This window comes from Phyllobates terribilis, unplaced genomic scaffold (genome assembly GCF_046119375.1).
Source record: "Phyllobates terribilis strain yellow unplaced genomic scaffold, ASM4611937v1 Scaffold_5__5_contigs__length_657084704, whole genome shotgun sequence".
Lineage (NCBI taxonomy): Eukaryota > Metazoa > Chordata > Amphibia > Anura > Dendrobatidae > Phyllobates > Phyllobates terribilis.
This window is the reverse complement of record NW_027362765.1, coordinates 192822647-192847355: the sequence shown is the minus strand read 5'-3', so window position 1 is coordinate 192847355 and position 24709 is coordinate 192822647. Positions and strand designations below refer to the sequence as shown.

The 24709-nt window shown below is 39.7% G+C and overlaps 1 protein-coding gene across 2 annotated transcripts in view; it reads left to right on the top strand.

Moving 5' to 3' along the window:
• The first annotated feature begins 518 nt into the window (after window positions 1-518).
• The window catches only part of ETV4 (ETS variant transcription factor 4), a 52598-nt gene continuing 28407 nt past the window's right edge, over window positions 519-24709 (top strand). The window contains exons 1-5 of one of the 2 annotated variants that reach the window (XM_073683655.1): window positions 519-769; window positions 1847-1938; window positions 2117-2207; window positions 3292-3339; window positions 20102-20155. In XM_073683655.1, coding sequence (XP_073539756.1) covers window positions 1882-1938; window positions 2117-2207; window positions 3292-3339; window positions 20102-20155 — 250 coding nt within the window. In that variant the 5' untranslated portion in view covers window positions 519-769; window positions 1847-1881. The other variant, XM_073683656.1, reaches the window with a different exon arrangement.

The window sequence follows — 24709 nt, the reverse complement described above, 5'->3', positions numbered from 1 at the left end:
GATTACATAGCGTTTTTTATGCATTTCCACGCAGAAAAAAAACGTAGCAAAAACGCTATATGTGCACTTAACCTTTAAAAACCTGCTGCAAATACAGTGTGCACAAGCCCTAATGTTTCCTATTGACTCCCAGCAAACATCTGGTTGCAGATGGGTTTTTATTTTCTTCCCATTGCAAAAAGCAGCAGGAATAACGCCACTAACAGCCTGTCTTGTTTCCCTAACAGCCCGTGTGCTGCCGGTAAGTGGCTGCCTCCCATGTACATGGCTGCTCTCCTCCACATGTTTGCGTGCTGAGCCCCAGAGACTCCTGAGTCCCGCTCCCTGCTCAGCTGCCTCCCCTCCTCCCTCCATGAATGAAGTCCGCTCTGTTCTCCACTTTATGAATGAGTGCCAGACTTCTGAATGGAACTCTGACCAGCTCCGCCCCTGATTGGCTGGCCGTTCCCTCCCCTCCTTCCATTGGCTGGGCGGGGCTGGCGGCCGGCGCTCTGATTGGCTCTCGCGTCTCAGGCTGGCTTTCATTCACAAAAAACTCAATGAAACAAAAGAGGAGAAGGGGAAATGTGAGACCATGAAAGAGGAAACTCACCAATCGCGGCCTCCCCTGGGCAAACAACTGTCTGAGCTGCGAGAAAAACAAGTCCTTTCAAATCAGCACTTTAAATCTGGGGCTGCAGGGCTCCATTCCCTCCCCTCTCTGGTGATTCCTCTCCTGCAAAGCAAATCCCATCCACCGAGACCTTCCTGCAGCTCCTAGAACATTGAGGTGAGGGATCCGATCGCTTTATAGCAACTTATTTCACGATCCTGTTGTTTTACTGGGTGTAAAGGAGAAGGATCCTGGTGAACACACCCTGGCAGCCCATGTGAAGGGGAATCGGGCGCTTTAGAGCAGAGATTCCTGCAGAAATCGGGATCCGGGGCTTTCAGGTACTTTTAGCTGCAGGGTCCCGTCCTTGGATCGATCTGATCGCTTCCTGGATCGATCTGATCGGTCCCTTGGAGCTGTGCAGCAGAGAAGGTTGTGCGGGGATAGCAGCCATATGTTCTGCTGGGACAGAGTAGGAAAGAGCAGCTTTGGGAAGAGGAGGTTTATGGAAGATGCAGGTTTCAGATGAGATGTCCTGGAAACCAGTACAAGCAAACTGGGATCTTCGCAATCCAGAGCAGTTCTATGTATATTGTGGTGCCAAACAGATTGGTTGCAAATTTGTCCAGTTGTGCCAAAATAAGTTTTTTTTTTTTTCCTTTAAAAATACATAAAATCTACAAAGGCAAATGCTTGGGATCAACTCCTAGATTTTCTATGCAAAAAAAATAAATGGTGGAAACTGCCAGGATTGTGGCCTACTCCGAACATGTACTGGACAATCAGTCGTGTACAGTAATAGGCAACATTGTCCATATGAGTATTTACTGGAAAAGCTTCTAAAAAATACAAAACGTAAAACCTTGTGCACAGATTATGATGGCAATGACAATTAAAAAAAAAAAAAAAAAAAAAAGGTCTGGGTTGTGCATCTGTTTGTAAAATAAAATCTATGGTCAGTTTTTAAGCTTTTCTAGTAATTCAGGAACTTTGGGTTTCGTGTTCTCCAAACTTCATCTGGGTATATAGATCTAGATTTGTGGGATTCTGAGCTGGCCTGTGTGTGTATATACTGTTCTATTGGTATAAATCCATGGCTAATTGGCCACAGCTTTTCTTGACTAGACACCCCACTCCCCTTCTCCTCCCCCTCCCCCTCCTGTATGCATTTTTGTGAATGGGTCTCATTATGTATGCATGTTTGTGCTCTCCATTCATACTCCTCTCTCCCCCTCCTCTTTCCTGTTCTTGCAGACTGCTGATCCTCCATGACAACACACAGTTAACAAATGGACCATAGGATGAGAGGTTACCTGGATCAGCAAGTGCCTTATACCCTGACAAATGTGAGTCTTGAGCTTTTCTCCTCCTGCTCCTCCTCCTATCTACTCGCTACAACTTTTCTGTAATGGTCACAAGATCCTCTTGCTTCCTCTGATTGCTTATGTAACCTCACGCTGCCATCTGAAATATTTTCATTTGACACTTGGATTTTTTTTCACTTTTTTTTTCTGGCGAGGGCAGAACCCTCAAGGGCATGAAGACGTAGACCGATACTGTATGGCCAGCAGGAGAAAATTCATGGATGCAGATCTCCCGCCCCAAGAATCTGAAGGTAACGTCAACATTTACCTATTGTCTCAGACACAAAAGGGGGCAAATATTTACATGTCTGCGGTAACATATTATGTATATTTCTTTTTTTTATAAGAATGGACATGTTCACATTGCTTTCCATTGTCGGGAAGAGATTTCACAATCCGTTTTATTGATAGTCCCTGGGTTATTTTTATTATATTTTATATATTTATAATCTGACCATTATATTTAATCTTTTATATTTACGTTAATAGTTTTGTACTTTATATTCTCAACTTTTAGTTAGTGATCAGTCATGAAAACTCCCAATGTATTATACCACAGATGGCCCTGGGTGCCATTCACATATGGGCATTTCTATAGCACGGCACTATCCACTATATATGTGAGTTATTTACCCCAATCGTGTTGTCTTTGCCGTTCCATCATACATGACAAACTTGTCTCTGCTACATCTGTGCACGTGAGTTACATGTAAGTATATTGAGGTTATGGGATGTCGAGAGTATAATTTACCACAACTGTATCATGTGTTTCTCCATATTTAGCCATCCCGATGCACAAAGACCGTTACATGACAAACATGGCTCTGCTTCATCTGTGTACATAGCATATATAGCTCAGTTACATGTCGGCATACTTTGCTTTTTAACCTATAAAGTCATTAGAGGTATGTAAGGGTGGCATAAATAATTTGCCACAATGTATTGTATATGCTTCTCCCTATGGGCGAAGAACATAGCATGACAAATTTGGCTCTGCTTCATCTGTGTATTTAGACTATGACTAGTTACATGAATGCATGCTGCGCCTTTTTGACTTTCATATGTCTTGATTGTATATGGAAGGTTATTTTGGTACAGAGTTTAGGGTCTGTGTAGATGAGATGGGTGACAACGGTGTCATTTTCACCCTATGGGATTATAGTAGCGATCATTCTTATTTGTATAGCGCCAACCTGTTCTGAAGCGTTTTACAATTCAATGTATATTAAGATACAACGGTCTTTTGGCTGTAAATTCTTCTGGGAGTGTCTGTAATAAAAGCAAACCATTCCTGAAATCCGGATTCTGGATTCACACTCTTCCTTTCCTTTTCAGATCTCTTCCAGGATTTAATCCAATTCCAAGAAGCCTGGTTAACAGAAGGTAAGTGCCCCCCCCCCCCATCTGCATTATTATTGCACGGTCGGCACATCTGTATTTATTCCTCCCCTCCCCTGTATTTATTTTAGCCCGCTCCACAGATGAGCGATATTTTTCTTTTCTGCCAACGTTTTGGGACTTGTTTAACTTCAGGATTATGAATAAAACAATTGTGCTGTGTATTTGCTTATGAATAGGATCTGGCTCTCAGCCCATACCCCATCCCCCCCCAATCCTGAGCTTTCCTCTTTTAATAAGTGTTTTTTTTTTTTCCTTAACTGATACTGATGTTGCAAGGGTTAAACCGGTAATTTGTTGAAGTATTCGCCGAGCCGTCTTCTCTATGCCTTTCACTTTGAATCTCTTTCTGCAATTTATTTATTTTTTTTCCAAACATGAGTTTAAAAGGAAAAGCAATTCCTTGGAGTCTAATTAGACTGAAAGCAAATGGAACACTGGATGGAGATTTTTATGCTGTCTGTACAAGCTTGAAAGGAATTATCATTTATTAATCTTGCACCCACCTATTCTGCAGTGTCTGAAAAAAAAGGCAGTGGAGCAATTGGTGTGGGGTCTTGTTGTATTGTATTGGCACGCAGGAGCTAACATTCTAGGACGTTGTGTCACACTGGCACGGACAAGTTTACATTCTAGATCGTTCTGACAAATGGAAGCTTGCAATCTAATGCCTAGATGTTGTGTACACCAGGTGATCCATGCCTGCCTTTATAGCGACTGCAATATATGATCATTGCCCTGCAGGTATCTTGATGTAATCTGAATGGGAAGTATTTGGTTTTGGAGTACTGAGGCTAGGGAGGGTACAGCCGAGCTTACACTCTAGATCATGGCACTTTATATTCTAGGTTAGTGATTATAATGGAGCCTAAGAGGTTACAATGTAGAGCAGGCATCCGTAACCATTGGCACTCCAGCACTCATCATGCCCTGTAGCCTCCAAATACTGGGAGTTGTAGTTTCACAATAACTTGAGTGCTGAAGGTTGCTGATTCCTGATCTATAGCAAAATGCTACATTATAGATATTGGGTATAGGAGCTTGCAGTCTAGAGTATAGAAATGTGTATAATAGATCAATGCTGCATAGGCATGTACAATCAAGCACAGCGACAGAGCTTACACTCTACAGTGGATTTGTACACTTCACTTTCTGACACTTGTGGCAAACAATGGAAAGTTTCAATATCCTAAAGACTAATAATTTTTTTTTTCTACTCTATTAGCTAAATGTCAGGTTAAAGAATTTAATGCATAGGAGTAGATATTAGATATCTGATTCCTGGCAGTTTTCCTATGGTAAATGAATGTTTGATGCCATTATGATGACAATTAGACAATAACATATGGTGTACATTAACACAGGAAATGACCATGAGGGTTCATGCCTATAGCAAATTAATGCTGGAGCATTGTGATGTGGGCTGTGGCGTGGAGCAGGCTGCCTTGTTGGTGCATTGATCGTTTTGACTACAAAGTTTGACTTTTTTTTTTTTCCTAGAAGAGATTTGCATAGCAAAATGTAGGCAAATCCTAAAGTGCATTCTGTGTAACGGTCCGTGGTTACATGGGGTTTAAACTCTCGCATCTGTGCTGTGTCTTGTATAGGACTCCTGTTTCTGCGATTCCTCTATTGATATACAGATTTGGCTGTAGCCATTGTGATCATTTTAAATGATGTGGTTATCATAGGCTCCAAATGAAGCCTAGATTGTTTAATTAGTATTGATGCGCGCAATCTATTCTGCTTTCATGGAGTTAAACCACTAACTCAGCTCTGCAAAATCTGTAGTGCATGTTCACAGAATATTGGAAATTTTATATATAGTTTGACATCATGACTTGGTGTCAATGAGTGTCACCCACTAGAATATGAATATTTTCAGAGAGATGTAATCTAATAATGGCAGGTAGATTCATGTTCTGCCATGCATTGTGAATTAAATTCCATCATCCCATCACTCCCCCCAAAAAATACAAAATCAGATATTTTTGTGATATTTCCATTTTTTTTTTTCTATGCCCATTGATATTAAAGCATTGTTTATAATTTTCATGGCCCGTGATCCCAACCATCAGATGCTGTCGACACAAACTCGCTGATAATATTGTTTTAACATAAAGAGAAACAATAACACGGTTTTATCTTATTTTGCCATCAAGGTTCCAAAAGGGGTACAAATCAGAAGATTTAATTAAAAAAGGGTGGCTAATATATTGTGGGTTTCAGGGGTCACTTGACACCTTTTTTTTTTATTTTTTTTTTTAATGGCCTCAGCTATGCTATAGTTCATAGACCTCAAAGTAAAAGTAGCTAATAAGGTGGGTGCTGGTTGCGAAATTTCTAGGATCTTTGGCTATATAGGGTTTGTGCTGTTCATTATGCAGCTCTTGCCACTTTTAGGGCCTTACTGTAGAGATTGCCTATATTCCCACTCTAAAGTTTAACTTAAAAGCAGTCAAGCTATTAACCCTAAGCTATACATTATTTTACTAGTATGGGCTACGTGTTAACACTTCATTTATGTTCTCACTTGGTATACATAGTGAAAAATGCATAGGAAGTAATTAAGGTTTTAATGTCTACAAGTGTATATAGATAGATTATATATAATCTGTGCATAGGAAGCAACGAATTCATTCCTCACATTGGCCAACGTTCCAAAAATTACTAAATGGTCAACCAAGAGTCTTGTGATTTGGCCTTAATTATAGGTAAAATTAAGAGTTCCTCTAAATGTATCCTGTTTCTGGAGCTTGGTCATTCTCACCATTGTTCAGTCTACAAAATTGTGCGTTTTTATTTTCCCTATACTTTGATTATTGAATCAGACAGGTGAGAGGGTTAAATCCAATTGTCAGATGCATGTGTGGTTTTGCCAGTCACGGAAATCATGTAGAATATAAAAAATGGCTTTTGGTCCATGTCCAGCTTGTCCTGGCCGCTGAAGTCTAAATTTAATGCATTGTCCTTTTATGGCAATAACCATCCGAAACCTTTAACGACTTCAAGTTTTCCATGAAGAGGTTAAAAAGACTAATGAAGATTCAGGACTAATGATTCTTGCCTTTTAAATAATTGGTTCAGTGATACGAGCTATTTCCATACAGTCGCTGGGGTGTTATACAGTCAGTCCTTGGACTGTCAATTCTAATGCAGGTGAGCATGCAGGTCTCTATCAACCACTTATAATGATGGATAAGTTAAGAACTGGCGTTTGGCACTGCAAGTCCCTGTGCGTTGGGACATGAACCTCCTGCGTCTTCCTCAAAGGACCCATTCTGATGACACCGACACCATGCTTTTTAATATTGGGATTACAAAATCGCTTAGAGCCCCAGTCTCCATCTGGTTTGATATCACCGGTAGGTTTTGATTACGTCTTGTATCATCTGTTGCTTTTGATCTGACCATTTGTGGTTGTATTCTATTGATGCGTATATTGATGTGTTATCAAGGTAGGTGTCACACATGTGGTGGTCATTAATACTGATTATTTTGTCTCGTTTTCTAGTGTAAGCTTTTAGGGTTATTTAGGGACTGGTCTGCACCTAATTGCATCATTACATAGTAATAAACCTATTGGATATATAGAATTTCTTTAGTGATGGTATATTGATTGACATTTTAGAAGTCCATTGTAGATTGAAATGTTTCCAGCACTGCAGCATTTTTTGTGTTCAGCTTTTAGGACTGATGATGACCCAGTCAGTACAGGATTTTGGCTCTTCGTTTTTTGTTTTTCTCTTTGAATTGTTGTTTCAAATGGGTAATGTTTTATTTGTTGTCACTGGTAAGGTTGGTGTGTCTTTTTTTATTTTTCTTTTACAATAAATGGTCGTTTTCTAGCTTCTAGTTCTAACCTATTAATCTAATTAGTTATACCAGAGTCCTCAGTGTTTTGCTACTTCTATTAGTAATAATGTATGTTGAACTTTGCGACATTCTGTGTGTTTTTCCATTATCGGTGCTCTCTTGACCTACCATGCTGTATAACCTATAGTCCATGCTCACTTTATGGCTCGAGGTGTGAAAGGAAATGCAATAAACCCTTGTTATACAAGAGTGTATTTCAAGGAATAGTCCATTTGTTCAATGAGGATTTATAGACTTCTTTATTTTAGTTTTCCATTAATTTTGAACACTGTGGCATTAAATATGGCTTCGTATTTTCTATGGGTTTCCCATTTGTATCTACAGGTTATTCCTCTGTTTTGCTGTAGTCAGACATTGCAAAGCATGGACTTCATCTTTTCCTACCCCAATAAACTTTGAAGACTGTATGTCAATTTGTGGCATTAGCAATCTATTTTTCCTCTTTCCTAGATGTCAAAATTTTTCTAATTTTCGATCCATTGCTGAGGGGCTTGTTTAGAAAACGGAAATATTTGGCTAGTGTATATCCCATATACTAATAGCTAGAAGTATTTCCGTTAGTATTCTGTTGGCATTCTGGTTGTGTATCCATATCTGTGAAACTGGGGCTTTTGCTTTGTGCCGCTAGCCATACATGGTGACCACCCTGCACCGCTAAAAGGCATCAAGCTTGACCAGTGGTGTGTTGAATTTCATCATTTTCGGTTGGTATCGGAGGTAGTGATAATCCATTGTGAATCATAATTGGTGTTATTTTCAAGTCCTGTTTTTGAAGAGTTAATATCAAGCATCTCCCTCAACATTTAAAGAGAAGAATGAACAAAAAAACAGGTATTGGGATAGTCGTGATTGCATAAGGTTGTCATCAAAAATTAAGTAGCTGGAGTGTATAACCTTTTTCTGGTCTGAAGGCTATATTGTCAGGTTCCAGCACTCTCATCTGATATTTTGATAGTATATCAACAGTTTATGTTGATGTATGTATATAAAAGTATAACTATGTGGTAAATTTATTTTATTTCTTAAAAGTAATGAGGTAACAGTACATATTTTTGACCAGCTTCCTGGTAGTTGAGTTGGAGAAAAAGCTTTGGTTCTGAATGTGTTCCATCATCCATTTTGGGAAGTCATGTCAAAGGGCTTCTGTGATGTAGGGCAAATAGAGTTTAATGGTTCTGTATGTGATTGACAATCACAGAAACCACTCAGATGTAACACTTCTTGTTAAGTATTCCAATGTCTCCACTGGTTTTTTGTTTTAAGCATTTGGTCTTTAATTGGAGTCTTTGAAGTTCCAGTTCAGAAAATCTTCATTTAAAAGTGTCTGCAGAGATATGGGAAGTGGCAGAACTCCTAGATTGTAGTGTTGATTTAAGATTGCTCTTATCTGCTTGGAGATCTGTATTGCCCTTGCTGACAGAGGAGCACGTGATTTTGTGATGTTATGATATTGCTGGGATACCAGTTTATAACAGATATATATGTAGCAACAGGGCTGAGGATCAAGGTGAACTGCATTGGAGCGGATTTTTGCTTGGATCTGTCTGGTTTGCTTTGTCTTTTCATGTATGATTAACTGGTGGAGCCATTGAGTTTTTTCTATAGAATTAATGTTATGATGGGGGATATGTTTGTCTTCTACTTGTTAGGTATAAGCTAGAAGAGATAGTAGACATATGTGGACGCCAGGCAACCTGACAGGTCCCGACACCTGAGGATTATGTAACCACAGGCACCCCACAAGATGAAAGGACCCAGTGATGGATCCCATCACTCCTGCCACTCCACTGACAATTTTTGACACTAGGCTAGTAGATCAGCTGAGTGTCTTGCATCATTTCACTAAATGTTGTCTGTAGGTCTAGAAACCTCTCAATCGGCACCAAGCTCCTGTGAGATGTATCGGATATTAAAAAGTTGACTTTATGGTATTTAGATTTAGCTGATTTTACTTTTTATATTTGTAGTTTGTTTTTATTTAGGTATGGTTATTTATATTTTTGTGGATTTTACATAGTTGCTTCTATTTGTTTATTGTGGAACTTTTTGGAGTTTGAGCCGAAAAATGCGATCAGGTTACCATCCGATCAGGTTACCATGCTATGTCAATTTTACAATACACTGATGAAACATTGGATGATTGTCCTCAATGAATTGATGTATATCTGTTAATTAGCCTTTGCTTGTACAGATCATTATATGTGTATATTACTGTATATATGTGTGTCCACACACAGTATAAAGCCATTCAATTGCAATTTTCGAATGCAATTTTCCATCTGTGGAGAGTCTACACTGTATATAATCTTTACTTTTACATGCTCCATATCCTGTGTGCATCATATCTTCAGAATAAGCCACAGACTTTGTCCATCAGTTAGATTAGCTGCCGTGATTTGCTTTCGTCCTTTGATCTGTCTTTCTTAACCATTTGGTTCGGCCTTTAGAGTATGTACTAGCTTGGCAAATCCTTTACTGTAGTGGAGGTCTCCGCTACAGAGGACAGGAAGAACTAGGTGATGAAGGCACAATAGCAAACTAACTCCTCTGGTCTACAAGTGACATTCCCTTTGATCTGCTAATAATTGTGCTTACCCAACCTTACTTCCTTGGTTCCCCCCTCCAACATTATTGCATTTGAGGATGATTGGGGGTTTGATTTGGTTAATAGTGAAAGTAGCTAAATTATTATGTGGTTAGTGGCCTGAAGCTTGTTTGAGTGTACTCTGCCTAAAGCAAAGAAAAGTAAACTGTAGAGCTCAACTGAAAAAAACAAAAATCTGAGTATAATCCCGTTGCCAAAAAGATGTCTTCGCATTCCATACTCTGACCAACTGGTTTTGAGCACAAGTATTGATGTTGGTGCTCTCCATGTGTTGGAAAACTACAACTCTTGGCATAACTTAATGACTTGCCTAGAATTTTAGGTTTGCAAAAGCTCAAGAACATCATGTTGGAGACCACTTCTCTGCATGGTGAAGAGGGTCAACTTCTACTAGGTTTATAAAGTGAAGCTCCACTTTTGGTTGGTTCTTCCCATTTAATGAAGTAGTAAAGTCTAGTCTTCGAAAATAGTTGTCATTTTGGACCAATGGAGGGTTTTGAGGAAAAACAATTGGTTGACATGTTTGTCACAATTTCCTATAGTGTTGTTTTTTTTTTTTTTAAATTCTCCCTCAGAATTCGAAGTCACCAGGAAGTCTAGCTCTTATTAAATCAAAATTTAATATTCTTTTATTGGAAATTCAGTTTAGTGCATTATATTCAGTAATTCAAGAAATTCCTAAAAAAAAAGTCTTAACAGGTAAAAGTTTTGACAAAATGTCTGCCGTAATACAAATGAAGCCTATGCTAAGCTCATGTAAAAAAAAACATGGTATGATGCAATCTTAACTTCTCTAGATGGAGCCTTAGGTTTCTATGAACATTGCCTTCATGGTGCTACATTTTTCAGAAAATGAGCAGTACCAGATACATCCTCATCTGACTTGATGACTTCTCAAGTTTATTTTATAACTGTTTTAGATCCTCCCGTTTTTTTTTTTTTTTTTTTTTTTTTTTTTTTTTTGTTTTTTTTTTGCGTCCATGTTTTTATATTGTCTATGAATGTTTCCTTTTTACGGTTTCATTTTTTTTTCTTGAAAGTCTAACTAAAATGGAAATGCCTACATGTTTGTGGTTACTTGCTGGCAGCGACCCTAACTGTGTATTCTGAGTTTTGACTGGTTTTTATGTTCTGCCTTGGCACAGGCCAGCCTAAATCCTCAAATTGCATCATCCTGTCTCTAAATAGGAGATTGCTTCAAATGCAAAGAACTGTGCCTTATTTTATAAAACATTGAATACCATGACAAACTTTATATTGTGATTGCTTATGCTTATCCTCAATGATTGTGTCTTAGACACGGGTTTAGTAATTATTTATCTTCTACATCTACTGTGTAGTTGTGATTGGTTATAAGCAATTTTAGCCCAGGGTAGGATCGCTGAAGCATTTCTCAATAGGAAAAGCCTATTATGCTTCATTATTTTATTTTTCTATTTTTTTTTGGTTGGTGATAAATCAAATAAACTTGTATTAGATGGTATTGTTTTGAATCTCCATTTGATGGGCCTGGCTCATTAGCAAACTATAGACCGAAGGTCCCCAACTGTTAATACCCCGATACACATTAGATGGCTGTCAGCTACATTCAGGCCAGTAGCTCTTTAACAACTCCCCCATACACTAGAACACTCAGCCAAACACTATTCTCTTATGTCCCTACCAGGCTCTTCTGGCACTTGCTTATCTCGGGGGAGAACAAAACTATCTGCCATTCGAATTCCGGCGTGACAATCATTATCTTACCCCAACATAATCTGTCTGGGGAGAGTCAGGAGTCCCAAATGGCAGGTTGGAAGCCACCAAAGTTCATTGTAAAGATGACCAACTGATATGACTTATAATCACTGTTATGGTTTGATTCTAGTACCAAGTTCTAGTAATACCGTGACGTTCTTGTTGCTGTACTGCTTAGGTATGAGCCATCCGTGTGCTGTCCGTTTATCATGGATTGTTTGATTGGAAAAGATTAAGAAACCTCCAGTATTTGTTTTTTCTTGAGGAAAAAATGATTAAATTGACCAATCTTTGATAGTAAGAAAGAAGACCCCAACAAAACTCGCATTCTGACCCAAAATGCACTGATGAAATAAATATATTAATATAAAATATACCTGGTTACTGCACATATATAATTCTTTCTGCAGACAAATGGACAAACTCTTGGACCTTGAATGCCCAAAGTTTTGGTTCCTGGAGCCTCTTGAAGGCATCTGGTTCACAGTTCTGGATCAGAACTCTGCAAGGCTCAGGTTTGCAGGTCTTTCCACTGTTTTGCTACCACTGCACATTGATAGCCCTGCAGGTGCTCTCATTTTAATATGCTTTTTGAGGATCTTAGCAGACGTTTATTTTTCAGTTTCCTATTTGGAAACATTGGAGTAATGGAAGTTTTTGGGCAGGATTGCCTTGTTTATACAGTTCTACTTGTTAAAAAAGCAAGTCCAACATCAGCATTTATGAAAAAACAGGACACATTTAGCTGTAGTTACTAGTAAAAGGATTTCTGGCATTTGCGGATGGAAAAAGACAATTTGGAAAGGAGTTTAACATCCCTTAAAACTCAACTTTCTGCTCCCCCCTGGCTCCATTTGCACATGATCTGTGATTCTTTCCCTGGGACTTTATGAGCTTTCTGAGATGTTTCATGTGGCTGTAGCGGCAGAAAAGATCTGGAAGCTGGATTATGTGGAATAACCTCTCCCGTAGGGTGCAACTAGTCTGCTGGTATTTTATGCCATTTCTGGGTCAACTCTTTGCGTCTCAAACTTTTGCTTCATGGTCGGCATTGACTTGTAGACTTCACATCAATGGGAATATATAGACTTCCTGGTATTTTAATTTCTCCTAATACGCTTTTTTTAGTAGTGTGATGGTGTGTTTTCTATACAATACGCCTATTGCCTTTTATATAACAAGACCTTTTATGGCTAGAACCAATATTTTAGATATGGATGTCATGCCTTTGGATTTCAGAATATCATGCTGCTTGAGATATTTCTAGACTTCTCTATAATGTCAGATTCCATAGGTGTCCGTAGGGGTACATTCGCTGTGGTTTTCTTTATGGGCATTAATGTGGGTCCCTGCTTCTAAGTGTGATCATTTAAACATGTCAAGGATGCCGCCTTAAGACTATTCTGAAACGCATCATCCCTTAAAGAAACTTCTTTACATATGTGTCTTATTGGGATAAATGGATGCCAGAAGCTGGTTCCATGCTCCAGATTACGTTCTATGAGCTGTAGTAGAAATCCACTCATTCAAATAGTGTTCTATGCAGACTGACCAGAGATGGATACATATATCTTAGTGTGTATGCAGTTGGATTGGTTATGTGCTTTATACATTTGAGAAACTGTAGTGAAGGACAGTATTTAGAATTTTACGCAAATTCCCAATGATGAGACTGTTTGCCGAAAATGTTATCTGTAGCTGCATCACCTACCAGAATTTGGACACTTGTGCCACTTGGAAACCAGATTTTAATGCGATGTATTGGTGAGAGCTGAGAATTATGGATTGAATCCTTATAATGTATACTTCATTATATGGCTACTAACATTGACATTGGCTAATGAAACCTGAGTGCTTTATTCGGTTGCAAAACTGGAAGCTTGATCATAACCCGAGAGCAGAAAACATGCACAATTCTCTAGCATCCCTTTGGATAATGAAATATTTGCTTTTCAGATTATGCCATTTTTATATCTTTATGGCATAATAGTAGCCCTTAAGGCACGGCTTTCTTTTTAACAGCACGTAAAATATAAATCTCTCGTGCCTTGGCCCACCCAGTCTGCGCCGCCCTCCTACCTGCCATAAAAGAAACCTCAGAGCTGGCGTGGTGAAACGCTGTAGAGTCTCAGAGCCAGTCTGACTGAATCCATAGAGAGCTCTGTAATGACAGCGAGAAGCTGTCTGCCGGTAATAAAGGCATTAAGGAGCTTTGGCCTAATTGTGCAAAAAAAAAAAAAAAGTGGCTATATTCACTGTTCCTAAAAGCCAGTCTAATTCAAAATATTACCTGGGCTACATGACCACTGTAACCCTCCTCCACCCTATTGTTCTAGTTGTATGTTGCTGTCCATGCCAGGACGCTGAATCAGATCCTATATATACCGCCATCCCCCTATATCCTTGAGGCGTCCTCTAGGTGCAGAAAACCAGGTGCTACCTTCTTACTGTAACCTCTCCAGATTCATTTGTATCTAGCCGTTAAGGCACTAGACTAAATGTAATTACAGCTCTGGTGTAAAGAACCACTTGGCCATAAATGTGACAAATTACATTGTAAGACAGAACATCTGAGGAGGTAATAAATAGCGGTATCAAGGAAAAATGTAACTACACCCAGCGAAGACGAGACTTTTCTAGATTCCTTTCTCTTGGCCTTCCAGATACTTGTATAATTCAGCAGCTGCATGAAGAACCACCACAGACTGAGAGAACCAACCTCAAGGATGTCCTTATTTTAGCGTGGTCTACAGAACTATGGAACCACAGACCCAAACTTGGCTGGGAAATGTTAGGCATGTCCTCATATTCGCTCCGACTTGACTGATCTAGATCTATAGCTATATAATGTCACCATAATAACATAACCCCTTCTGCTACCCCCACCCCATGGCCAATCAAAAAAATACTCATATGATTGTCCGTAGATCTTTGAGGCATTCAAGTTTTTGGCGTTGTAATATTTTGCATGTGCGCTGTAAATTTACTGGCCATTTTTTCTAATCTGATATTTGCATGCAGTGGGTGCTAAAGTTTGGCACCTTGGCTACTGTTCAGTTGGTGCCTTAGTCACATTCCGTAGATGCCTTTAGAGGAAAACTGTTGGTTGGTTTTTGCTACCCCATCTGAGAGCAGCATGATGTAGGGGCAGGGACCCTGATTGCAGTGACGTATCACATATCGGGCTAATTGCTGTAGTTTTGATTAAAAAAAAAAAAATAGGTATAGATGTGCTACAGATCTAGCAGTTCTCCGAATGCTGAGCTCTTTGTAGCCCCGCCCACATCACTGATTGGAAGCTCTGTGTACACTGCATAGGCAGGAAACTGCCATTCAGTACGTGGGGCGGGGTTATATATAGCTTGTGACTATGGAGGACTAGATTGTGGCAGCAGGTTTACTAGACCTGTAGTGATACAATAACTGTTTTATCAGGAGATTCTCAAAATGACAGCAAGCAAACCAGTATGTGATACCCCACTGGAATTGGGGTCCTTGTCTCAACATTATGCTGCCCTTAGATTAGGTGTCAAAAACCTGCAGACAGATACCCTTTAACGGATTGTTCAAGGTTTTTGAAAAAATGAGCCGAAAGTGGTAAAAGCATTAAAATAACACAATGGCTGTAATTTCCCCGGTAAATCGTCCACCATTCCTCTGGAGGGCCTGATGGTCTTTCTTTTCTTTGCTTCAGCCAACCGGCCTAGGTGGTGATGGTATCAGGGTCAGCAATGATCTGCTTAAAAAAAAAAATTAAAACGTGACTTTAAAAACACAGAACATGTGTACATGATAAGCGGACGTCTTGAGGCCTAAACCTATTGGATGCCGCGTCACATGTTCCAATAGAACAGTTTAATTGCTTTCTCCGTAATGTTTGTTTATGCAGTTACTGGGAAAGAAATGCAAAAATAACCCCTTGTGATCCTAGGTGTTGGTTACATCACAAAGGGTTAATTTCTGCAGATTACATGCCTGCTTTGTTTTGTAAGGGGATGAACCTACTGTAAGCGCGCACAGTGGGTGGATCGGGTCAGAAGACAATGGAAATGCATTAGATTTCCATGTGAATAGATACAGGAAACCCCATTTCCTACTTACAAATGAGGGATCAAGGTTGAGGAATAAAAATCATATTGATGTCACTAGTAGCCATAGGTCAAATACGTTACCGAAACAATAATTGCAACACTTATTCCTTTGCAAGTCCACCCAATTGATGCAACCCAACTTTCCTAAACGCCTGAATGGCAAAATCTGCCTATTGGTGCAAGTCTCCGTTCTTGTACTAGTGAATAACTAAGCAGACTTAAAATCTTGGAAAAATAGCATGACAAAACCTAGAAAATGTTATACCAGCCATATGGGACGTCACCCAGCTTTCCGTGGATCAGAAGGGCTTGTAACCATTAGGAAACTTCTCATAAGCCTTATCCCCTTGAATTCCATAGAGCCTGCATGCTATGTTGGCATTGTTGTATTAGGCTATGTGCCCACGATGCAGAAATGAAGCAGAAAATTTCTGCAGCATTTCTGCATCTCCCTGGCAGAAAAAACGCATGCAGATTGTGCATGCGTTTTTCCTGCAGAATACATGCGGATTCACATGCGTTTCCGCATGCAGATTGACAAGCGCTTTCCAGGTGATGTCAAGCACTTTCCAAGTGATGCTAACTAGGTCACACTATATAAATCCATGCAAACGGCATGGATTTATACAGTGTGACCGTAAAAATTAAAACAAATAAAGCTATACTCACCCCCGAGGCCCCGGCGTGGCTGCAGCGCTCATTCCTGTCTGGTTCCCGGCTGCCGGCATATCGCGAGACAGAGCGGTGAAAGGCCTGCGGTCACATGACTGTGACGTCACCGCAGGTCCTCAAGCGATGCCGGCATTCAGAGAGAAGCCGCCGGACAGGTGAATATAACTTTATTTGTTATTTTATTCTTTTTTTACAGGTACAATGGTACCCAGGTCTGGATGAGAGTCTCCTCTCCTCCAGAACTGGGTACCATCCGCACATAGAGACGCATAGAAGCCGCTTGTACAAATGTACAGTCGCGGTTTCTATGCGTTTCAATGCAAGTCAATGGCGGGAGTTCCACTGCGCTTCCGCAAAATTAAATGACATGCTGCGGATTTTTGTACGCAGCATAAACGCTGCGGAAAAATCCGCAGCATGTGCATAGAACATGCGGAATCCCATTGGGGCCCATGGGGTGCGGATTACCTAGCGTTTCACAAGCGTTTCCGCTGCGGAAATTCCGCAGCATAAACGCTTGAAAAACGCTACGTGGGCATCCAGCCTTACCCTGTAGGGATTGCCATCCAGCTTTCCATAGCTTGTATACCCCCATTATCTGAGATAAGCAGACTGTGAACATGTGGGAAATGAATATATTCTTGCTGCAACCCTTCTCTAAAGCTGGCCCAGCCCTGTGCACGAAACGTCTTGCTTAGCACAGATCCTTTGCTTCCTAGATCACTTTTCAGGAGTCGGTGCCAACTTGCCAGCTTTAAATAGTTTCTGCTATCTGAGGCTGGGGCTTGGAAAGGCACCGGAAGTCGCACTGCCAGTTTAGTGCTGGGTCTTCTACTAATGTTACTCAATGACCAGCAGACAATATAATACTTCCTTCCCAAATGTCAGAGTGCAATCTCTAACCTATTAACTGAAGGGATAATTTTAGAGTCTATCTTTGTGCTGCTCCTTATTTTTCCCCACTTTAGGAAGTATTAACCCACTGTGATGTTCTACACCAAGGAGATTTTTTCAGTAGGTACGTCCTTGAGAACGGAGACGTGCTCTGCACTGTGTTTATAATCTGAACACAAGGGCAGACAACTAGCTATAATGGTTATATGCTATGGAGGCAGCACCGTATGCAGAAGTAATCCCATCGAAAAGCTAAAAATAAACTCTACCCCCTGCCTACCCATAATGCGTTTTTTTTTTTCAGAAGGGGTCTTGCACTCCTTTTTCCCTCCCATAATAGGTATTCTCTGGGTCAAATTTCTATCTGAAGGTTTGTGGATACAGCTCATCCATCCAATATATGCATGTTGTTCAGTCTGGTTCCTGGTCAATCCACTCCACTTGGTTAAGGCTTGTGAGGTATCCAGCATCTTTGTTCAGAGTGATAATGTTTTTAATCCAGCAAAGCAAATTTAAAGCAAAAATTCTCTTTTGGGACTTCATTAAAATAGTAGCATGGGCATAGAAAAATAACGGACTCGTTTCAAGTCTAGCTGACTCTTAATCGTAGATATAATGACTCTGTCTACGAATAGGAGTCAGGCAGACTTGAAACACGTCAGATTTTTTTATGCCTATGCTAATATTGTAATTAAGTCACAAAGAATTAGTTTTTAATTTGCTTTGCTGGATTGAGAAGCTTTTCATCACTTCGAACAAAGCTGCTTGATACCTCACAAGCCTTAACAGAGAGTGGAGTAGATTGCCTAGATGGTTCCAACAGGGTCTTCTCCACCATATTTTGATCATTTTCAAGTCGTCATGTTGCTGGTCTTCTTCTTCGCCCTGTTCCTTCTATTCTTCTGGCCATGTTGTCCTTCTCCAGTGATTGCTTTCTTTGCATGATGTGTCCAAACTAGGCAAGTCATAGCTTGGTGATCCTTGCTTCAAGTGACACTTCTGGCTTGATTTGTTCCAAAATAGTTTTTTGTTCTAGCCATCCATGGTATTGATAACATTCATCTCTACAATAAAGTAAATCAGTCAGATACCGATGGATGAGGTATGGATGATGGATGAATCTGTGTAAATAATAAAAGGATACAAAATGTATAACCTGAAAACAAGACAATTGGAATAATGAATATGCTACAAAGATTCAAAAAGCAATTGAACCAGACAATACATGTGGTGCCACCATCCCATCTAGACAAGGTAGTAAGCCTTTATTCCAGGTCATTCGTGTAGAGCACCATTCCCACTGTTAGATTAGACAGAGTACAGTCAACCAGATCTTCACGGAAATGGGCAGTAAGCCATGTTGGGTGTTTCCAAGTGATGCATCCAAAGGTTTTAAAGCCTTTTTTTCCAGTATTGTCCTGATCTGCAGTTCATTTTCCACATAGAAGTATTTTATTTTAACAGTTTGTAGGAAATATTAGTGAGAGTAACTGGTCTGTCTCCTAACAGACATATTTTCGGAGTATGTATCAATGTTGTACCCAAAACAGCCCCAACCAATCTCTCTACATCTCTCCATAAGCGCCTGCCTTAACATGACCATTGTGTATATTGGCCACCTTTATGATTTTGACAAAAAATATGGGTCATTCTTGAAACTCCTCCTTTCTTAAAAGGAACCTGTCATGTCCACCCAAAACTAATCTCTATCTGCTGATAAAGGGTTAATTTGCAAGTAAGTAGTAGTAAAATCCTACCTGCTGCCTCAATGGAACAGCAGCTAGTGGGAGACTAAACTTGTAGAAGCCTCAGTACAGACTGTCAATCAAAGTGCCGGGGAGTGATTACAGCGCACTCTACTTATAGGGGGTGAGTACTGTAACCACTCCGTGCAGTGCCCTTATGAGCTGCTACAGGGAGGCTATATCCTGCAGATATATGTTGGTTTTTGGACAGAGAAGGTTCCCTTTTAACCATCTCTTGTGTTTCTGCAGTAGCATCAGTACTTGGAGTCTCTGACTATACATTATATCCTGCCCTGGAACTGTGCAGGGTGCAGTGATTGACCTGTAGGAATGATCTTCATCATGTTTTATGGCTAGATAAATGAGGACAAGTAGATCGGCTTTCAGTTCCTCAGACTATGCTCACTTCTCAGCTTACAGTGCACCAAGAACAACATGACACTTTCAATTGATACCGGACTGTTTCACTTGGAAAAACCCTGCAAAGGGTTAATACTTCAATTCCCCACCACCCTCCTACTTCAGTGTTGTTTCACTGGCTTAAATGGTTCAGGAGATTGTGGGGGTCTATGGGCAATCCTATTTGGAGCCAACTGGACTTGTGCCAATGTTATATGCTGTTAACCTCTAACGCAAATTGTCTTGGAATCTTGAATTGTCCATCTTTCACAATAGCTTCATGCATGGAGTTCTGCGTTTTGGTGTCAGTGTTAATTTTACCGTACCTGTCGCTTATGGCAGGCTAGTTGCACCCTAGTGCTGTATGTTTTTCACTGACTGTTAACAAAACTGATGGGAGGCATCAAGATTTTGTTTTTTTTTTTCATACAAGAAAAACTGATGAAATGGTGAAAACTGACCAAACCATGGTTTTTTTTTTTTTTTCATGCACAAAAAAATGGAAGGCCTTTAATATAAGCTTTGTATGATCTATATAAGCTTTACAGTTAACAATATACTTCATTTATCGGCCACTTCATCCCGTTTGAAGGACAGGAGCTGCAGGAAAATCCCTGCCCCCAAGATCACTACTTTCGAGCTTTCATAAACCTTTTATATTAGCAGTTTGCAACGTGATTTTAATATAAAAAAAGTAGTAATTATTTTTTTCTTTCTTTTCTCTGCAGCTCAAGTACCAGACAGTGATGAACAGTTCTTGCAGGACCTGCAGTCAGAGAATCGTAAGTAGCCATTGTAGTTTTTACCTCCAGTGTAATGGGCAGAAAAAAAAGCCACAAATGAGAAATGGGACTGGATTGTGCATGGGGTCAGGAAGACGGGGTTAACAGTTTCAAGGCTGGAGGAAAGTTTCCATGGAGAAGTTGGTGGAATGTAATGTTTGCGGGCGACATTCCTTGTAACCATTTGCAATATTCCTATTTGTGTAGGTATTTGGATATTCCTTTGATGGAGGAAAACTCCTATCCTGACGAGGCAATAGGAAGCTATTTTTATTTTATTTTTGTGATCAGAACAATATACATAGTTAGGACTTGTTTTTTTATTGGTCTAAGCATGCACACAAGTGGCCTCTAATCGGATGGCACTCGCCCATTCATGTCTGTGAGTTTGGATGACATCTGAATACCGCTTGATTTTTCAGACACAGATTAGAAATTGAAGATGAAACTTTTTTTTTATTTTTAATTCTCTACATCTGAGAAAATCGGATCACGCTGATCACCATATTCTGACCGCTTTTCTCATGTGACCCCAGCGTTATTGTGATGGTCTGTCATGGCCAGTGTTGTCTGTTGCATGCATTGTCACTTCTCGCTGGCCTATATGGCACCCATCTGCAATATAAACCAATAATAATAATCTTTATTTTTTTATATAGCGCCTACATATTCCGCAGCGCTTTACATAATTATCATGGCTGTCCCCATTGGGGCTCACAATCTAAATTCCCTATCAGTATGTCTTTGGAGTGTGGGAGGAAACCCACGCGAACACTGGGAAAACATACAATCTCCTTGCAGATGTTGTCCTTGGTGGGATTGGAACCCAGGACCCCAGTGCTGCAAGGCTACGGTGCTAACTACCGAGCCACCGTGCTGCTATAGTAATGAAGGATGCTGTATGTTTTGCCTGTGCAATATCACTGGATCCCCCCGAAGTAAAGACTTTTCTCTGTTCTCTTGTCCGCTCAGACTTTGCGTTCGTCTTTTCCTATAAAGGGAAGAGACAAATGGAATAAGTGATCCTTTGCATCAGTCATCTAAACAAGCACAAGCGCAGAGGCTCCATTGATTATTATGGGATACCTTTAGTAGTATGGAAAAAGTCCGGCATGTAAGACTTTTTCTTCCCTTCTGTAAAACAGAATTTATTCGAAGCTCCTAATAATCAATGAAGCCTCTGCTTCCAGTTACAGAACTGATGCTGCGGATCACTTATCCCGCTTGTCTGTTCCTAAAATGAAATTGTCCGAGCGGACATGTGAACATGGCCTAAAACTTCTTGAGTGGAGGGATGATCCTACAAGCCCCTAATATCAGATCAAGTAATTGCATTGTGATTCGCAAGGTTGTAATTTTCTTCAACTAGTCATTGATTAGTAGGTGTCCAAGTCAAACACTCAGCAGTAACTCTCATTGAACCTCCCTTGTCTTCTTACGTGAGGAGACAAAAAGTTGCCATAGAGCTCTAACCTAAATGGGTAGTTGACAACCCTCCAGAATAGAGGACCGATTGAAGGGCAGGAAGTGTAAGGGTATGTTCACACAGAGGTTTCTCTGAAGGATTTTGAAGTGTATTGTGCTGCTAACTTGACATCTAAAGCTGCTTCAAATACAGTATTTGAAGTGGATTCTGCTCCAAATCTACATCAAAATCACTTTAAAGTCCTCGTAGAAACTGTGAGTGTAACCTAACTAACGGACAGTGCGCCATATATTACAGATCCTAGTAAATGCTGCTAATATTTTAAGAATTTGGTCGTAGACACATTTTACGATCTCTAGGATTTTGGTACAGTTTTTCAATGAATCTGTAAAAAATACGTGGTTGGTTGTAATTTTTGGATAAGCTGTTGAGAGGGGAAAAAAAGTGAAAATGAAGTTGCCATTGCTATAAACAACTGGTAAATTGTATTTAGGTGCCGAGACCAATTGTACGTAGTCTTCTAATGGTAGAGCTGGAGATTTGTAGCTACACTTACCCACTCAATGCACCAGCCCTTTGCACCATGGTCTGCCCTATACTAATGTATGTGATTCCATTAGAGGTCATTAGTGCTCAGAGTTCCCGCTCCTCACGTGGATGGAGGACATAGACTCTGTATTGACTGGTTATAGGACACCAGCTGCACAGCAGGCAGGCTTTTAGCCATGCTGATTTGATAAAAGGAAAAGATTGTTTATTCGGCTCTGGTTTCAAACTCCCACGTATGTAAAACTTGGTTGCAAGTTGTTTCCGGGAAATGCGTGGAAGTAACCGGAAAAAATAAAGCGTAGCGATGTAGGGGTTAAATGCTATACATGTATTGCTGCTACATTTAATGAAAAGGTGTGAAGCGGTGTCTGAGGCCGGCCCCTTCTGTTATGGATGCCGTCTTTCCTAAGGGTTTATGTTGCTCCCATAACAGACTGTGTAGAGCGGTTTCGGAAGTGTCTGGTCTGGCCTGTAGGAGTGTCACGCTTAGACTTGTCCCTGAACAATGTACATTGCTTTGTGTGTGCCCTTAGTTTAACCCCTTTATGGCATAGTCTTGTACAATTTTTTTTTTTCTATTCCTTCAGTCTGGCAGAGTCCCCCCCCACCTATTTTTTATCTCTCTGGAAGAGTAATGGTTAAGTGTATATCTTTTTTTAGCTGCGGGGTCTAAATAATTATTATGATTTGTGAATAATGTGACAAAAACAAGACTAACTGAAGAATTACAGTATACTACAAAAATGCTACCTAGTACCACAACATACCCCACTAAAAGTTTGATACCGGAAAGCCATATAGACACTTTAAATTATGCTAAAAATTGTATATTAAAATAAAAAAATTGAAAAATGTAAAACCTGGCCCCTTTTTTTTTTTTTTTGATGTTTGTGCCTTATTTTTTCCTTTATAGTCTTTATTTTTTGTAAAAAAAAAAAAATAAAAATCTGGTTTAAAACTACTGGCTACAAAAACCGCTTTTAATCAATGGAGCTGCGTTATGTTTTTTTTTTTTTTTTTTTTTTTTTTTTTTTTTTATTTGGGCAAGTTGTCCTTTTTTATTAAAATTTTGGGGTACATAAGATTTTTATTTTTTTTTTAATTGCAAGTGAGGCTGGGGAATGCAAGATAAGAGAAATGCCAATTCAGGCATTCGAAGATTTTTATTTTTTTATTTTTTCTGTACAGATAAAGCAATACTAATTAAAAATATATATATGAAGCCTAGACAGTGATCTCTTATAAAGTGGCGATACTGAAGCATTTGTACAAGTGATCAAATGACTGCAGGTTCAAATAAACTGTAATTAATTTTAATCCCCTGCCCCACGTATTATATATATATTATACGTGGGGCAGGGGATTAAAATTAATTACGGTTTATTTGAACCTGCAGTCATTTGATCACTTGTACAAATGCTTCAGTATCGCCACTTTATAAGAGATCACTGTCTAGGCTTCATAGAAGTACAATAACAAAGATGGCAGTGATTGGGACAGTTAGCCCCTGTCTGCGATGGTACTTCATCCACACCCAGCTGAAGGGGAAATGGAGGGGGGGGGGTGGCCTCGGGCACCTGAATGGGTGCTCATTTGGATTGCAACTTTAGATGTTAATCCAATATCAAGAAATGAAAAAGCGGCACTCACCTAATGAAGTATAAAATATTAAAAGTCCTTTATTCCATACTTCTTGATGTGGACTGAATATGCAGGGAGAGAGAGGAACGGGGCGGTTGTTTCGTGCTAGCCCAGCACTTCTATGGGTCCAGGTACCGTAGAAGATATGGGCTAGAAGCTGCATATCCAGTCCACGTAACGAAATATGGAATAAAGGAATTTTATTTATATATATATATATTATTTAATTTTTTTTACTTCATTGAGTGCCACTTTCTAACTTCTTAATTTTAGATTTACATGCTATTCAGCCAAGCACCAAGACCAATGGCTAAACAACATAGCTCATAAGACTATGAATTGACTGTTATGATACCATATGCTGTTTAGTGCCGATATACTTCCCCAGTTTCATTAATTGATATCCTAGAATACCAATAGAAGTTAAATGGATTAGCCACAGTGAATGGAGCTCACTACAGTTGCTATTGTTGGAGAAAGGTGCTGGCTGTTATAACACAGCAGGCACCCTCCATGTATGAAGTTGGCTCAAGTCCTGAGCCTGCTGCATACATGCGCACCCGACCTGTGGTGAAAATATACATCACAGGTTTTCATTAAGGTTTAATATATAGAAATTAACATATATAAATTAAAATGTATACTTTGATTCAAGCATATAATTAATAGTTTACTATTCTAAAATATAAATTACATAGAAATCATTAACATGCGGGGGCAGATATACAGGGAAGAGGGTCCTATATGGTAATGGGGCCCTCTCCTAGAGCTGGATTATGCCATCCTGAGACTAGATCAGCCTTGTAACCCTGCCACCCATCTCTTGCAGAATAAAATGAACCTGTGACCATTAGGCTGCTTTCCCCTTTCCTTATTGCTTATAGTTGGTAGCATTTTGCAGATTTACGTTACCATAAAGAATCCATAGAAAGTTCCTT